Genomic DNA, 18,393 nt, shown 5'->3' with positions numbered 1-18,393 from the left:
CATCAAACCCAAACCTGATTCAACTATTCATCAAACCCAAACCTGCATGAAATGCAGTCTCTGTGTTAAAGTTAGCATGACATGCAGTCCCTGTGTTAAAGTTAGCATGACATGCAGTATCTGTGTTAAAGTTAGCATGATATGTATTCGTGTCGTCGATCACGATGGTACATGTTACAGTACATGACGCTTCAGTATGGTGTAGAAATCAGGGGGCGGATTGGCCATAGGGCTGATCCATTTTTGCCCAAAATGATAATTATTTAGCTAATAATTGTGGGATCTAGGAGAAAAAAATGGGCCAGTGCGGGGGCCTCGAAGAGAATAATGGGCCAGTGTGTTAAAAAAGCCTGGGACGAATTCTGGTCCAAGTCCGTCACCGGTAGAAATTTCCATGAATGAAATGCACATTTAGTCAGAGGGCCTACATGGCTGCAGACAGTACCTTGCAGGTTGTGGACCTGTCGTGCGAAGGCTTCTGCCTGATGAGCGCTGGTCAAACGCTCATCCTCCAATAGACCTGTATGGGACAGAGAGCGAGAGTGAGAGAGAGAGAGAGAGAAAAAGGAGAGAGAGAGAGAGCGCGAGAGAGAGACCAATAATTCACAAAATGGGACAAACACCAAATTGAGACTGCATGCAAAATTCTGCAAAAATATCCTCTGTGTCCAACGTAGAACACCAAATAATGCATGCAGAGCAGAATTAGGCCGATACCCACTAATTATCAAAATCCAAAAAAGAGACGTTAAATTCTACAACCACCTAAAAGGAAGCGATTCCCAAACCTTCCATAACAAAGCCATCCCCTACAGAGAGATGAACCTGGAGAAGAGTCCCCTAAGCAAGCTGGTCCTGGGGCTCTGTTCACAAACACAAACAGACCCCACAGAGCCCCAGGACAGCAACACAATTAGACCCAAGCAAATCATGAGAAAACAAAAAGATAATTACTTGACACATTGGAAAGAATTAACAAAAAAACAGAGCAAACTAGAATGCTATTTGGCCCTAAACAGAGAGTACACAGTGGCAGAATACCTGACCACTGTGACTGACCCAAACTTAAGGAAAGCTTTGACTATGTACAGACTCAGTGAGCGTAGCCTTGCTATTGAGAAAGGCCGCCGTAGGCAGACCTGGCTCTCAAGAGAAGACAGGCTATGTGCACACTGCCCACAAAATGAGGTGGAAATTGAGCTGCACTTCCTAACCTCCTGCCAAATGTATGACCATATTAAAGACACATATTTCCCTCAGATTACACAGATCCACAAAGAATTCGAAAACAAACACAATTTTGATAAACTCCCATATCTACTGGGTGAAATTCCACAGTGTGCCATTACAGCAGCAAGATGTGTGACCTGTTGCCACAAGAAAAGGGCAACCAGTGAAGAACAAACACCATTGTAAATACAACCCATATTTATGCTTATTTATTTTCCCTTTTGTACTTTAACCATTTGTACATTGTTACAACACTGTATATAGACATAATATTACATTTGTAATGTCTTTATTATTTTGGAACTTCTGTGAGTCTAATGTTTACTGTTCATTTTTATTGTTTATTTCACTTTTGTATATTATCTACTTGCTTTGGCAATGTTAACATATGTTTCCCATGACAATAAAGCCCCTTGAATTGAGAGAGAGAGAGAGAGAGAGAGAGAGAGAGAGAGAGAGAGAGAGAGAGAGAGAGAGAGAGAGAGAGAGAGAGAGAGAGAGAGAGAGAGAGAGAGAGAGAGAGAGAGAGAGAGAGAGAGAGAGAGAGAGAGAGAGAGAGAGAGATACAGAGAGAGAGAGAGAGAGAGAGAGAGAGAGAGAGAGAGAGAGAGAGAGAGAGAAAAAGGAGAGAGATAGTGAGAGAAAGGAGGGAGAGCGAGAGAGAGAGAGAGATGTGAGGGAGAAAGAGAAGTCAGTGTGATAGCAGAAGCCTATAATAACAGAACTGTCAAAGTTGGTCACATTTTGTAGGTTGTAAAAGTCTAGTCTTGTTTGCTAGACAGGTGACATTTCTGAAGCATCTATGTTGGCCTTTATAAAGGGTTCAGGAAGGCTTCCATCCACCTCTCTGGTCTAGCTACTAAGCCTTGAGGTTTTATACCCATGTACAGTGACCATACAGTATCAAATCACTCTACAGTGACATTCTATGTTAGGACCTCCTCTCCACACCTCAGCCTTGATTGGGTGGTCACCATGGATACCTAGAGGCATGGAGAGGCCTCCCCGAAGGGAAACAGCTGTAGTGGGTGGGGTGAAGCGGTGTGTGTGTGTGTGTGTGTTTGTGTGCATGTGTGTCAGCTGTGGGCCTGAAGAACAGCTGAGCATGCCTGGTGGGTGGGGCCCAATGGGAGTATCCCAGACTTCCCGTCCCCAGCGAACGGGGAGTGATGACATCACAATGCGGTCTAGGACACCCCATCCCCTGAATGTGTCAGAGAGACAAGGGGGGGTCATAAGCCTGCCCCTCAAAATCCCAGTGACCTCTGTGACCAGGCCGCTGATAGGTTGAAAGGCATTCAGGTCGCTAGGGGATATCTGACAGCCCTTCTGCCTGTTCAGGTCAGAGACTCCTGAGTCAGTATCACCTTAATGCCACCAGCTGCATTAAGTACTGCAGTGCATCTCCTCCTCATGGACTTCACCAGATTTGCCAGTTCTTGCTGTGAGATGTTACCCCACTCTTCCACCAAGGCACCTGCAAGTTCCCGGACATTTCTGGGGGGGGAAATGGCCCAAGTCCTCACCCTCCGTTCCAACAGGACCCAGACGTGCTCAATGGGATTGAGATACGGGCTCTTCGCTGGCCATGGCAGAACACTGACATTCCTTTCTTGCAGGAAATCACGCACAGAATGACCAGTATGGCTGGTGGCATTGTCATGCTGGAGGGTCATGTCAGGATGAGCCTGCAGGAGGGTACCACATGAGGGAGGAGGATGTCTTCCCTGTAACGCACAGCATTGAGATTGCCTGCAATGACAACAAGCTCAGTCCGATGATGCTGTGACACACCGCCTCAGACCATGACGGAACCTCCACCTCCAAATCGATCCCGCTCCAGAGTACAGGCCTCGGTGTAACACTTATTCCTTCAACGATAAACGCGAATCCGACCATCACCCCTGGTGAGACAAAACAGTGACTCGTCAGTGAATAGCACTTTTTGCCAGTCCTGTCTGGTCCAGCGACGGTGGGTTTGTGCTCATAGGCGACGTTGTTGCCAGTGATGTCTGGTGAGGACCTGCCTTACAACAGGCCTACAAGCCCTCAGCCCAGCGTCTCTCTGCCTATTGCGGACAGTCTGAGCACTGATGGAGGGATTGTGCGTTCCTGGTGTAACTCGGGCAGTTGTTGTTGCCATCCTGTACCTGTCCCGCAGGTGTGATGTTCGGATGTACCGATCCTGTGCAGGTGTTGTTACACGTGCTCTGCCACTGCGAGGATGATCAGCTGTCCATCCTGTCTCCCTGTAGCGCTGTCTTTGGCGTCTCACAGTACGGACATTGCAATTTATTTCCCTGGCCACATCTTCAGTTCTCCTGCCACCCTGCAGCATGCCAAAGGCACATTCACGAGGATGAGCTGGGACCCTGGGCATCTTTCCTTTGGTGTTTTTCAGAGTCAGTAGAAAGGCCTCTTTAGTGTCCTAAGTTTTCATAACTGTGACCTTAATTGCCTACCGTCTGTAAGCTGTTAGTGTCTTAACAACCGTTCCACAGGTGCATGTTCATTAATTATTTATGGTTCATTGAACAAGCATGGGAAACAGTGTTTAAACCCTTTACAATGAAGATCTGTGAAGTTATTTGGATTTTTACGAATTATCTTTGAAAGACAGGGTCCTGAAAAAGGGACGTTTCTTTTTTTTGTTGCTGAGATTAGATGATATTATCATGTCTGATTACCCCTTTATTGTAATGCTATGTTTATTATGTACAGTATATTTTTTGGGATCTCTCTCTTTGGACAGAAAAACACATCCATCTCATTTGTCCTTATAGTGAGAAGGTGGCAGTGGAGTCACAGACCAGCCCAACTGGAGAGCCTGTCAGTCACAGACCAGCCCAACTGGAGAGCCTGTCAGTCACAGACCAGCCCAATTGGAGAGCCTGTCAGTCACAGACCAGCCCAATTGGAGAGCCTGTCAGTCACAGACCAGAGCCTGTCAGTCACAGACCAGCCCAATTGGAGAGCCTGTCAGTCACAGACCAGAGCCTGTCAGACACAGACCAGCCCAACTGGAGAGCCTGCCAGTCACAGACCAGCCCAACTGGAGAGCCTGCTAGAGTAGACAGCTGAGACTGATCTCAGCACTCTAAATCCCCAGCATGCATTGAGCTGAGTGTGTTCAGTTTGTCCTCAGTACTAAGGTCTTAGTGTGTTCACTTTGTCCTCAGTACTAAGGTCTTAGTGTGTTCACTATGTCCTCAGTACTAAGGTCTTAGTGTGTTCACTATGTCCTCAGTACTAAGGTCTTAGTGTGTTAACTATGTCCTCAGTACTAAGGTCTTAGTGTGTTCACTATGTCCTCAGTACTAAGGTCTTAGTGTGTTCACTATGTCCTCAGTACTAAGGTCTTAGTCTGTTCACTATGTCCTCAGTACTAAGGTCTTAGTCTGTTCACTATGTCCTCAGTACTAAGGTCTTAGTGTGTTCACTATGTCCTCAGTCCTAAGGTCTTAGTGTGTTCACTATGTCCTCAGTACTAAGGTCTTAGTGTGTTCACTATGTCCTCAGTACTAAGGTCTTAGTGTGTTCACTATGTCCTCAGTACTAAGGTCTTAGTCTGTTCACTTTGTCCTCAGTACCAAGGTCTTAGTGTGTTCACTATGTCCTCAGTACTAAGGTCTTAGTGTGTTCACTATGTCCTCAGTACTAAGGTCTTAGTGTGTTCACTATGTCCTCAGTACTAAGGTCTTAGTCTGTTCACTATGTCCTCAGTACTAAGGTCTTAGTGTGTTCACTATGTCCTCAGTACTAAGGTCTTAGTGTGTTCACTATGTCCTCAGTCCTAAGGTCTTAGTGTGTTCACTATGTCCTCAGTACTAAGGTCTTAGTCTGTTCACTATGTCGTCAGTCCTAAGGTCTTAGTCTGTTCAGTATGTCCTCAGTACTAAGGTCTTAGTCTGTTCACTATGTCCTCAGTACTAAGGTCTTAGTCTGTTCACTATGTCCTCAGTACTAAGGTCTTAGTCTGTTCACTATGTCCTCAGTACTAAGGTCTTAGTGTGTTCACTATGTCCTCAGTACTAAGGTCTTAGTGTGTTCACTATGTCCTCAGTCCTAAGGTCTTAGTGTGTTCACTATGTCCTCAGTACTAAGGTCTTAGTGTGTTCACTATGTCCTCAGTACTAAGGTCTTAGTGTGTTCACTATGTCCTCAGTACTAAGGTCTTAGTGTGTTCACTATGTCCTCAGTACTAAGGTCTTAGTGTGTTCACTATGTCCTCAGTACTAAGGTCTCAGTCTGTTCACTTTGTCCTCAGTACTAAGGTCTTAGTGTGTTCACTATGTCCTCAGTACTAAGGTCTTAGTGTGTTCACTATGTCCTCAGTACTAAGGTCTTAGTGTGTTCACTATGTCCTCAGTACTAAGGTCTTAGTGTGTTCACTATGTCCTCAGTACTAAGGTCTTAGTGTGTTCACTATGTCCTCAGTACTAAGGTCTTAGTGTGTTCACTATGTCCTCAGTACTAAGGTCTTAGTGTGTTCACTATGTCCTCAGTACTAAGGTCTTAGTGTGTTCACTATGTCCTCAGTACTAAGGTCTTAGTGTGTTCACTATGTCCTCAGTACTAAGGTCTTAGTGTGTTCACTATGTCCTCAGTACTAAGGTCTTAGTGTGTTCACTTTGTCCTCAGTACTAAGGTCTTAGTGTGTTCACTATGTCCTCAGTCCTAAGGTCTTAGTGTGTTCACTATGTCCTCAGTACTAAGGTCTTAGTGTGTTCACTATGTCCTCAGTACTAAGGTCTTAGTCTGTTCACTATGTCCTCAGTACTAAGGTCTTAGTCTGTTCACTATGTCCTCAGTACTAAGGTCTTAGTGTGTTCACTATGTCCTCAGTACTAAGGTCTTAGTGTGTTCACTATGTCCTCAGTACTAAGGTCTTAGTGTGTTCACTATGTCCTCAGTCCTAAGGTCTTAGTGTGTTCACTATGTCCTCAGTACTAAGGTCTTAGTGTGTTCACTATGTCCTCAGTACTAAGGTCTTAGTGTGTTCACTATGTCCTCAGTACTAAGGTCTTAGTGTGTTCACTATGTCCTCAGTACTAAGGTCTTAGTGTGTTCACTATGTCCTCAGTACTAAGGTCTTAGTCTGTTCACTATGTCCTCAGTACTAAGGTCTTAGTCTGTTCACTATGTCCTCAGTACTAAGGTCTTAGTGTGTTCACTATGTCCTCAGTCCTAAGGTCTTAGTGTGTTCACTATGTCCTCAGTACTAAGGTCTTAGTGTGTTCACTATGTCCTCAGTACTAAGGTCTTAGTGTGTTCACTATGTCCTCAGTACTAAGGTCTTAGTCTGTTCACTTTGTCCTCAGTACCAAGGTCTTAGTGTGTTCACTATGTCCTCAGTACTAAGGTCTTAGTGTGTTCACTATGTCCTCAGTACTAAGGTCTTAGTGTGTTCACTATGTCCTCAGTACTAAGGTCTTAGTCTGTTCACTATGTCCTCAGTACTAAGGTCTTAGTGTGTTCACTATGTCCTCAGTACTAAGGTCTTAGTGTGTTCACTATGTCCTCAGTCCTAAGGTCTTAGTGTGTTCACTATGTCCTCAGTACTAAGGTCTTAGTCTGTTCACTATGTCCTCAGTCCTAAGGTCTTAGTCTGTTCACTATGTCCTCAGTACTAAGGTCTTAGTCTGTTCACTATGTCCTCAGTACTAAGGTCTTAGTCTGTTCACTATGTCCTCAGTACTAAGGTCTTAGTCTGTTCACTATGTCCTCAGTACTAAGGTCTTAGTGTGTTCACTATGTCCTCAGTACTAAGGTCTTAGTGTGTTCACTATGTCCTCAGTACTAAGGTCTTAGTGTGTTCACTATGTCCTCAGTACTAAGGTCTTAGTGTGTTCACTATGTCCTCAGTACTAAGGTCTTAGTGTGTTCACTTTGTCCTCAGTACTAAGGTCTTAGTGTGTTCACTATGTCCTCAGTCCTAAGGTCTTAGTGTGTTCACTATGTCCTCAGTACTAAGGTCTTAGTCTGTTCACTATGTCCTCAGTACTAAGGTCTTAGTGTGTTCACTATGTCCTCAGTACTAAGGTCTTAGTCTGTTCACTATGTCCTCAGTACTAAGGTCTTAGTCTGTTCACTATGTCCTCAGTACTAAGGTCTTAGTGTGTTCACTATGTCCTCAGTACTAAGGTCTTAGTGTGTTCACTATGTCCTCAGTACTAAGGTCTTAGTGTGTTCACTATGTCCTCAGTCCTAAGGTCTTAGTGTGTTCACTATGTCCTCAGTACTAAGGTCTTAGTGTGTTCACTATGTCCTCAGTCCTAAGGTCTTAGTGTGTTCACTATGTCCTCAGTACTAAGGTCTTAGTCTGTTTGACTAGCTCATCATTTCCAGAATGATGATGCAGCTCTCTATTCAGGGACTATGAGGAACTGATCCTGTTTGAGATAAACATTTACAAAGAGCCGAGGACAGACCAAGAGACTAGTCTGTCACTGGAGATCTCAGGGAAGATAACGTGACCGTAGCGTGGCACTGCTAATGCACCACAGATAACTAGCTAGCGGTTTGACGTGGACTTCTCTCTTACCCTGCAGCTCGTGGAAAGCCTCCTGGTGTTTGTTGGATATCTCCCTGGCCCCTTCTAACTCCAGGAGGAGCTGCAGCACCTGACTCCTCAACTCCTCCAGCTCCTGCTCCTCAGACAGAGGCTCCAGCTGCTCCCTCCTACCCTTCTCTTCCTCCTAGTTAGAGATTTATACATTGTTATAAACTGGGTGGTTCCAGCCCTGAATGCTGATTGGTTGAAAGCCATGGTATATCAGACCGTATACCACGGGTATGATAAAACATTTATTTTTACTGCTTTAATTACGTTGGTAACCAGTTTATTAATAGCAATAAGGCACCTCAGGTGTATGTGATATGCGGCCAATATAGCACGGCTAAGGGCTGTTCGTATGCACGACGCAATGCGGAGTGCCTGGATACAGCTCTTAGCCGTGGTACCCTCTCGGGCATTATTGGTTAATTAGATAGGTAAGAATTAGGTAAGCCTTGTCTGTGTCAGAAAGGCCGTAGTTAAACAGCTACTTTGTTAATCCCTGAGGAGAAATATCCTTTAAAAAAGCAGCAGATTTAAAAACAAGGGTAAAAGATATACATGAAATATACATGAAATATACATTAAGATATAGATTAAGATGTAGATTAAAACAAGAGTCAAATATATACAGTACAAGGCAAAAAACTGGATACAAAGTCAAGAGCCATAAAATGTTATAAACATGCCAGATGATTATAGACCACCAAAATATAACATCAATGAATACCATCCTACCATAAAATCGCTCCTCTACCTCCACCTCCTCCTCCTCTACCTCCTCCTCCTCTACCTCCTCCTCCTCCTCTACATTCTCTACCTCCTCCTCTACATCCTATACCTCCTCCTCCTCCTCCTCTACCTCCTCCTCCACCTCCTCCTCCTCCTCCTCTACCTCCTATACCTCCTCCTCATCCTCATCCTCTTCCTCTTCCTCCTCCTCCTCCTCCTCCTCTACCTCCTCCTCCTCCTCTACCTCCTCTACCTCCTCCTCTACCTCCTCTCCCCCTCCTCCTCCTCCTCCTCCTCCTCTACCTCCTCCTCTACCTCCTCTACCTCCTCCTCTACCTCCTCTACCTCCTCCTCTACCTCCTCTACCTGCTCCTCTACCTCCTCCTCCTCCTCCTCCTCCTCTACCTCCTCCTCCTCCTCCTCTACCTCCTCTACCTCCTCTACCTCCTCCTCCTCTACCTCCTCCTCCTCCTGATATCTGTCCATCATCTCCTTTTCGTTATTCTCCTCCAGTACTCCTCTCTCCTTGGCTGTGATCTCGTTGTCCATATTGAGGCTCAGGCTGGGGCTGCTATGTGGTTTTAGATCTTCACAGGGCTCATCTGAGAAGGAAAGAATACAGAATTATACAATGGTTCAAAACAGAATTATAGATGGTTCAAAACATATAGTCTACCATGGAAACACAACACATCTTCAGACCACTCTATAAATTCTTAAGTGCTTTTTATTTTAAGAGACAGTTTCCCAGACACAGATTGGACTAAAAAGCACTTTGAATGAAGAATCTCCGTTGTTTTTTAGTCAGGGAGTATCTACAGGCTTAATCTAATCTTGCTCCTGGAAACCAGCCCCAAGGCTATTATCTTATGTTTACTTTCATAAAAACTGCTTCAGAGATGTCTCTGTGCCTGTGCAGGATACAAGATCGCCATCTAGTGAAACTACTCACACAGTGCAACAGAAATCCATGGCTCAACGTCTGTTTTCACAGAGCATGTAGTTTGTTCATACTGACACAAATGGTATAATACAGGAGGACAAATAACTGATTTTGAATCAATAATGCATCATTTTTAAGTTTTTTCATAATTTGTAAATAACTATTTTGCTAACCTTTACAAATGTGGGAGTTATGATTAATACCTTGTGAGCAAACTTTGCAAATTCCATAAAACGTATATTACTGAACGTTATTAGAATGTGGTTTTTGTTAAGAGTCTGGATGTAACATTGGTCAGGAAGAAATGTCATTATACAAGATAGAGCTCCAATGTAGTGTTCTTAGAGCTCCAATGTAGTGTTCTTAGAGCTCCAATGTAGTATTCTTAGAGCTCCAATGTAGTGTTCTTAGAGCTGCAATGTAGTGCACTTAGAGCTCCAATGTAGTGCACTTAGAGCTCCAATGTAGTGTTCTTAGAGCTGCAATGTAGTGTTCTTAGAGCTGCAATGTAGTGTTCTTAGAGCTGCAATGTAGTGCACTTAGAGCTCCAATGTAGTGCACTTAGAGCTCCAATGTAGTGCACTTAGAGCTCCAATGTAGTGCACTTAGAGCTCCAATGTAGTGCACTTAGAGCTCCAATGTAGTGCACTTAGAGCTCCAATGTAGTGCACTTAGAGCTCCAATGTAGTGCACTTAGAGCTCCAATGTAGTGCACTGACATTTACTAAACAAGACAACAAGTCAACCTCTCAACCTGCTTAAGAAGCTTTCTGAATACAAAGAAAAAGTGGGATTTATAAATTCAGTCACATGGAATTAATTCACAAAGACATCCATCCATGTCAGCGTTGGAAACATTGTAGCCTAGCTAGGGAACATAGCTCAGAATTTCTCCCTCTCTCCAGAAGGTGGGGTTAGAGTAAGCTACAGTCGTGGTTGTTTTGCTGCTCCGGAGACCCAAACATTGATCTTTTAATAAAAGCTCCGGTGATACAAGATAGCAAAACAGTGACATTCCTCCTTTTCTCTATGTATTGGACCTTCTTGTCTTCCTGCTTAAAGAAAAACATTCATTGAGCTAGTGATTGGCTACAGTCAGGACAGCGGAGAGATGGATGGAGGAAGGGAGGGAGGGAGGGTGGGTGGGTCAGCATGTCTAAGAAGTTACAGTGAGTCACCGCTCAGCGATGTGCCTCAGTATCATAACACCACACTGAAATAACACCCCGTTCACACACTGAAATAACACCACTCTGAAACTACTGTTCTGACTAGAGACACTGAAATGTGATAAAACACCACCAACTCACAACAGCTGTTCTTACCATCAACATTGTTTCAGTGAGCTACTGAACTAAGACCAACTTGAGGCAAACCCAAACGCTTAGAAATGAACGCTACCATGTCAACACATGGGGATTGTCCTTCAGACAACCTAGGATAGCCAATCAGGAAATAGGAATATTTATCACTACTACAGATTGACATTATCCTACACACACAAATGCACAAATGCACACACACACACACACACACACACACACACACACACACAGTATTAAAGCACTCCAATATTGAGAGAGAGAGAGAGAGAGAGAGAGAGAGAGAGAGAGAGAGAGAGAGAGAGAGAGAGAGAGAGAGAGAGAGAGAGAGAGAGAGAGAGAGAGAGAGAGAGAGAGAGAGAGAGAGAGAGAGAGAGAGAGAGAGAGAGAGAGAGAGAGAGAGAGAGAGAGAGAGAGAAAAAATAGTAGAAGACAGGAGAAAGCAGCATGGGACAGAGAGTAAAACATTAACTAACAGATCCAGTTAATTGGTAGTGACATTCACATGTTCTACAGTAGCCCAGAGGGCCCAATCTCACAGCTCAGGGGAAACATGTACAGCATTAACTGATTGAGGTAATTATTTATATGTCGTATACCCCTGATGACATGTTCCCTATACCATCACAGTAAGTATAGAGCTATACTACATTCATATTCATGTGACTTTACCGGAAGGCTAAACAAAAAAAATGTCCTACTCGTAATATTGTTCATGCATCTAAAAAAGTCTGTTAGCTTATTAAGGCCTGCAAGGGTTTTGGTGCATGTGCGTTGGGTGAGAGTGTCTCATTAAAGTTTGATACTGTTGTAATGAGTTAGTAATGAAGAGGAGTAAAAGAGGAAGGAGAGAGAGAGCATCAGTCATATCCTGTCTGACTGGTACCTAGCTAGCTAAAATACACTTGCTAAGAATTTATATATGAAACTAGGTCCAGGGATTCTATCCGATCACGAAAAGTTGACGTCGGAAGTTTACATACACCTTAGAAAAATACATTTAAACTCAGTTTTTCACAATTCCTGACATTTAATCTTAGTAAAAATGCCCTGTCTTAGGTCAGTAGGATCACCACTTTATTTTAAGAATGTGAAATGTCAGAATATTAGTTGAGAGAATGATTTATTTCAGCTTTTATTTCTTTCATCACATTCCCAGTGGGTCAGAAGTTTACATACACTCAATGAGTATTTGCTAGCATTGCCTTCAAATTGTTTAACTTGGGTCAAACGTTTTGGGTAGCCTTCCACAGTAAGTTGCGTGAATTTTGGCCCATTCCTCCTGACAGAGCTGGTGTAACTGAGTCAGGTTTGTAGGCCCCCTTGCTCGCAAACGCTTTTTCAGTTCTGCCCACAAATTTTCCATAGGATTGAGGTCAGGGCTTTGTGATGGCCACTCCAATACCTTGACTTTGTTGTCCTTAAGCCACTTTGACACAACTTTGGAAGTATGCTTGGAGTTATTGTCCATTTGGAAGACCCATTTGCGACCAAGCTTTAACTTCCTGACTGATGTCTTGAGATGTTGCTTCAATATATCCACATAATTTTCCTCCCCTCATGATGCCATCTATTTTGTGAAGTGCACCAGTCACTCCTGCAACAAAGCACCCCCACAACATGATGCTGCCACCCCCATGCTTCACGGTTGGGATGGTGTTCTTCGGCTTGCAAACATCCTCCTGTTTCCTAATAACATAACAATGGTCATTATGGCCAAACAGTTCTATGTTTGTTTCATCAGACCAGAGGACATTTCTCCAAAAATTACGATCTTTGTCCCCATGTGCAAACCATAGTCTGGCTTTTTTATGGCGGTTTTGGAGCAGTGGCTTCTTCCTTGCTGAGCGGCCTTTCAGGTTATGTCGATATAGGACTCGTTTTACTGTGGATATAGATACTTTTGTACCTGTTTCCTCCAGTATCTTCATAAGGTCCTTTGCTGTTGTTCTGGGATTAATTTGCACTTTTCGCACCAAAGTACATTCATCTATAGGAGACAGAACGCGTCTCCTTCCTGAGCGGTATGACAGCTGCGTGGTCCCATGATGTTTATACTTGCGTGCTATTGTTTGTACAGATGAACGTGGTACCTTCAGGCATTTGGAAATTGCTCCCAAGGATGAACCAGACTTGTGGAGGTCTACAATGTTTTTCTGAGGTCTTGGCTGAATTCTTTTGATTTTCCCATGTAGTCAAGCAAAGAGGCACTGAGTTTGAAGGTAGGCCTTGAAATACATCCACAGGTACACCTCCAATTGACTCAAATGATGTAAATTAACCTATCAGAAGCTTCTAAAGCCATGACATTATTTTCTGGAATTTTCCATGCTGTTTAAAGGCACAGTCAACTTAGTGTATGTAAACTTCTGACCCACTGGAATTGTGATATGGTGAATTATAAGTGAAATAATCTGTCTGTAAACAATTGTTGGAAAAATTACTTGTGTCATGCACAAAGTAGATGTCCTAACCGACTTTCCAAAACTATAGTTTGTTAACAAGAAATGTGTGGAGTGGTTGAAATTAAGTTTTAATGACTCCAACATAAGTGTATGTAAACTTCCGACTTCAACTATATTTCGACAATGTGCTTCTTATTAAAGGTAATTTCCAATGGAGCCCACATATGCAGTGTTTATCATGAATGGGGTTTCCGCAAACACGGGAACTTTACCTTTATTTAAATCTTGCATTGTGTACATAGTGCGATGGGTTTGAATCACGGATTATCTCTTACATCACATTAACTTCACAGCTAACTTCATTCACCCTGATCGTACAGCAAACCACACCACGTATTTAGTCTTCTGTTCACCATCTCTCATTTAGTTCCCATTGGGAATATACCACATTCAACCCCTACTATATCCTATCAGTAATCACAAACAGGCCGTTCCCCCAGCAGTCTTCCTAACACAGAAATAATGATGCGCGCACACACACACACACACACACACACACACACACACACACACACACACACACACACACACACACACACACACACACACACACACACACACACACACACACACACACACACACACACACACACACACACACACACACACACACACACACACACACACACACACACACACACACACACACACACACAGCATTCCCCTCGACAGTCATCCGTACACATAACCAATTACATCACATCTCTGTTAAAAGCATACAGCACCTAGGGCATCAGTTGACAGCTAAACCCTCCAGTAGTTCACTCATTCTAAGTAACAACACCTGAGACCCCTCATAGGCATGCTAGATAAATTCATTATAGCAACACAGTGTGGTGCATTTAGTCACACTAGGGGACCCACACACACACACACACACACACACACACACACACACACACACAACGTCTGCATACACACAGGAAATAGTAACGCAATAAAAATAACAATAACGAGGCTATATACAAGGAGTACCGGTACTGAGTCAATGTGCAGGGGTACGAGGAAGTTGAGGTAGTTGAGGTAACATGTAGGTAGGGGTAAAAGTGACTAGGCAATCAGGATATATAATAAACAGAGTAGCAGCAGTGTATGTGAAGAGTGTGTGTGTGTGTGTGTGTGTGTGTGTGTGTGTGTGTGTGTGTGTGTGTGTGTGTGTGTGTGTGTGTGTGTGTGTGTGTGTGTGTGTGTACGTGTAAGTTGTAAGTGTATGTTTATAATGTGTCTTCTAGCTATATGTTTATAATGTGTCTTCTAGCTATATGTTTATAATGTCTCTTCTAGCTATATGTTTATAATGTCTCTTCTAGCTATATGTTTATAATGTCTCTCTTCTAGCTATATGTTTATAATGTGTCTTCTAGCTATATGTTTATAATGTCTCTTCTAGCTATATGTTTATAATGTCTCTTCTAGCTATATGTTTATAATGTGTCTTCTAGCTATATGTTTATAATGTCTCTTCTAGCTATATGTTTATAATGTCTCTTCTAGCTATATGTTTATAATGTCTCTTCTAGCTATATGTTTATAATGTCTCTTCTAGCTATATGTTTATAATGTCTCTTCTAGCTATATGTTTATAATGTGTCTTCTAGCTATATGTTTATAATGTCTCTTCTAGCTATATGTTTATAATGTGTCTTCTAGCTATATGTTTATAATGTCTCTTCTAGCTATATGTTTATAATGTCTCTTCTAGCTATATGTTTATAATGTGTCTTCTAGCTATATGTTTATAATGTCTCTTCTAGCTATATGTTTATAATGTGTCTTCTAGCTATATGTTTATAATGTCTCTTCTAGCTATATGTTTATAATGTCTCTTCTAGCTATATGTTTATGTCTCTTCTAGCTATATGTTTATAATGTCTCTTCTAGCTATATGTTTATAATGTCTCTTCTAGCTATATGTTTATAATGTGTCTTCTAGCTATATGTTTATAATGTGTCTCTTCTAGCTATATGTTTATAATGTGTCTCTTCTAGCTATATGTTTATAATGTCTCTTCTAGCTATATGTTTATAATGTGTCTTCTAGCTATATGTTTATAATGTGTCTTCTAGCTATATGTTTATAATGTGTCTCTTCTAGCTATATGTTTATAATGTCTCTTCTAGCTATATGTTTATAATGTGTCTTCTAGCTATATGTTTATAATGTCTCTTCTAGCTATATGTTTATAATGTCTCTCTTCTAGCTATATGTTTATAATATCTCTTCTAGCTATATGTTTATAATGTGTCTCTTCTAGCTATATGTTTATAATGTCTCTCTTCTAGCTATATGTTTATAATGTGTCTTCTAGCTATATGTTTATAATGTCTCTTCTAGCTATATGTTTATAATGTCTCTTCTAGCTATATGTTTATAATGTGTCTTCTAGCTATATGTTTATAATGTCTCTTCTAGCTATATGTTTATAATGTGTCTTCTAGCTATATGTTTATAATGTCTCTTCTAGCTATATGTTTATAATGTCTCTCTTCTAGCTATATGTTTATAATGTGTCTCTTCTAGCTATATGTTTATAATGTCTCTTCTAGCTATATGTTTATAATGTGTCTCTTCTAGCTATATGTTTATAATGTCTCTTCTAGCTATATGTTTATAATGTCTCTTCTAGCTATATGTTTATAATGTGTCTTCTAGCTATATGTTTATAATGTCTCTTCTAGCTATATGTTTATAATGTCTCTTCTAGCTATATGTTTATAATGTCTCTCTTCTAGCTATATGTTTATAATGTCTCTTCTAGCTATATGTTTATAATGTCTCTTCTAGCTATATGTTTATAATGTCTCTTCTAGCTATATGTTTATAATGTCTCTTCTAGCTATATGTTTATAATGTCTCTCTTCTAGCTATATGTTTATAATGTGTCTTCTAGCTATATGTTTATAATGTCTCTTCTAGCTATATGTTTATAATGTCTCTTCTAGCTATATGTTTATAATGTCTCTTCTAGCTATATGTTTATAATGTGTCTTCTAGCTATATGTTTATAATGTCTCTTCTAGCTATATGTTTATAATGTCTCTTCTAGCTATATGTTTATAATGTGTCTTCTAGCTATATGTTTATAATGTCTCTTCTAGCTATATGTTTATAATGTGTCTTCTAGCTATATGTTTATAATGTCTCTTCTAGCTATATGTTTATAATGTCTCTTCTAGCTATATGTTTATAATGTCTCTCTTCTAGCTATATGTTTATAATGTCTCTTCTAGCTATATGTTTATAATGTCTCTTCTAGCTATATGTTTATAATGTCTCTTCTAGCTATATGTTTATAATATCACTTCTAGCTATATGTTTATAATGTGTCTCTTCTAGCTATATGTTTATAATGTGTCTTCTAGCTATATGTTTATAATATCTCTTCTAGCTATATGTTTATAATGTGTCTCTTCTAGCTATATGTTTATAATGTGTCTTCTAGCTATATGTTTATAATGTGTCTCTTCTAGCTATATGTTTATAATGTGTCTTCTAGCTATATGTTTATAATGTGTCTCTTCTAGCTATATGTTTATAATGTCTCTTCTAGCTATATGTTTATAATGTCTCTTCTAGCTATATGTTTATAATATCTCTTCTAGCTATATGTTTATAATGTGTCTCTTCTAGCTATATGTTTATAATGTGTCTTCTAGCTATATGTTTATAATGTGTCTCTTCTAGCTATATGTTTATAATGTGTCTCTTCTAGCTATATGTTTATAATGTCTCTTCTAGCTATATGTTTATAATGTCTCTTCTAGCTATATGTTTATAATGTGTCTTCTAGCTATATGTTTATAATGTCTCTTCTAGCTATATGTTTATAATGTCTCTTCTAGCTATATGTTTATAATGTCTCTCTTCTAGCTATATGTTTATAATGTCTCTTCTAGCTATATGTTTATAATGTCTCTTCTAGCTATATGTTTATAATGTCTCTTCTAGCTATATGTTTATAATGTGTCTTCTAGCTATATGTTTATAATGTCTCTTCTAGCTATATGTTTATAATGTCTCTTCTAGCTATATGTTTATAATGTGTCTTCTAGCTATATGTTTATAATGTCTCTTCTAGCTATATGTTTATAATGTGTCTCTTCTAGCTATATGTTTATAATGTGTCTCTTCTAGCTATATGTTTATAATGTCTCTTCTAGCTATATGTTTATAATGTCTCTTCTAGCTATATGTTTATAATGTGTCTCTTCTAGCTATATGTTTATAATGTCTCTTCTAGCTATATGTTTATAATGTCTCTTCTAGCTATATGTTTATAATGTGTCTTCTAGCTATATGTTTATAATGTCTCTTCTAGCTATATGTTTATAATGTCTCTTCTAGCTATATGTTTATAATGTGTCTCTTCTAGCTATATGTTTATAATGTCTCTTCTAGCTATATGTTTATAATGTCTCTTCTAGCTATATGTTTATAATGTGTCTTCTAGCTATATGTTTATAATGTCTCTTCTAGCTATATGTTTATAATGTCTCTTCTAGCTATATGTTTATAATGTCTCTTCTAGCTATATGTTTATAATGTCTCTTCTAGCTATATGTTTATAATGTCTCTTCTAGCTATATGTTTATAATGTGTCTCTTCTAGCTATATGTTTATAATGTGTCTCTTCTAGCTATATGTTTATAATGTCTCTTCTAGCTATATGTTTATAATGTGTCTCTTCTAGCTATATGTTTATAATGTGTCTTCTAGCTATATGTTTATAATGTCTCTTCTAGCTATATGTTTATAATGTGTCTCTTCTAGCTATATGTTTATAATGTCTCTCTTCTAGCTATATGTTTATAATGTCTCTTCTAGCTATATGTTTATAATGTCTCTCTTCTAGCTATATGTTTATAATGTGTCTTCTAGCTATATGTTTATAATGTCTCTTCTAGCTATATGTTTATAATGTCTCTTCTAGCTATATGTTTATAATGTCTCTTCTAGCTATATGTTTATAATGTGTCTTCTAGCTATATGTTTATAATGTCTCTTCTAGCTATATGTTTATAATGTGTCTCTTCTAGCTATATGTTTATAATGTCTCTTCTAGCTATATGTTTATAATGTGTCTTCTAGCTATATGTTTATAATGTCTCTTCTAGCTATATGTTTATAATGTCTCTTCTAGCTAT

At 40.1% G+C, this 18,393-nt stretch overlaps 1 protein-coding gene across 9 annotated transcripts in view; it reads right to left on the bottom strand.

Moving 5' to 3' along the window:
- Window positions 1–18,393, bottom strand: part of LOC106561691 (coiled-coil domain-containing protein 136) — a 61,288-nt gene that overhangs the window by 17,574 nt on the left and 25,321 nt on the right. For 5 of the 9 annotated variants that reach the window (XR_001318881.2, XM_045688492.1, XM_014125895.2 and 2 more), the window contains 3 exons: window positions 8,963–9,120; window positions 7,775–7,928; window positions 446–520 (listed from right to left, as the gene is read on the bottom strand). Coding sequence is in view for 8 of the 9 variants with exons in the window: in XM_014125892.2 (XP_013981367.1) it covers window positions 446–520; window positions 7,775–7,928; window positions 8,963–9,120 (387 nt within the window). In the remaining variant the exon portion in view is untranslated. The remainder of the gene's footprint in view (window positions 1–445; window positions 521–7,774; window positions 7,929–8,962; window positions 9,121–18,393) is intronic. The other 4 variants (XM_045688494.1, XM_045688493.1, XM_014125893.2 and 1 more) reach the window with 1 other exon arrangement.

The sequence above is a fragment of the Salmo salar genome, chromosome ssa10, assembly GCF_905237065.1.
Source record: "Salmo salar chromosome ssa10, Ssal_v3.1, whole genome shotgun sequence".
NCBI lineage: Eukaryota > Metazoa > Chordata > Actinopteri > Salmoniformes > Salmonidae > Salmo > Salmo salar.
The sequence above is the reverse complement of the archived record's forward strand: the minus strand, read 5'-3'. Positions and strand labels throughout refer to the sequence as shown.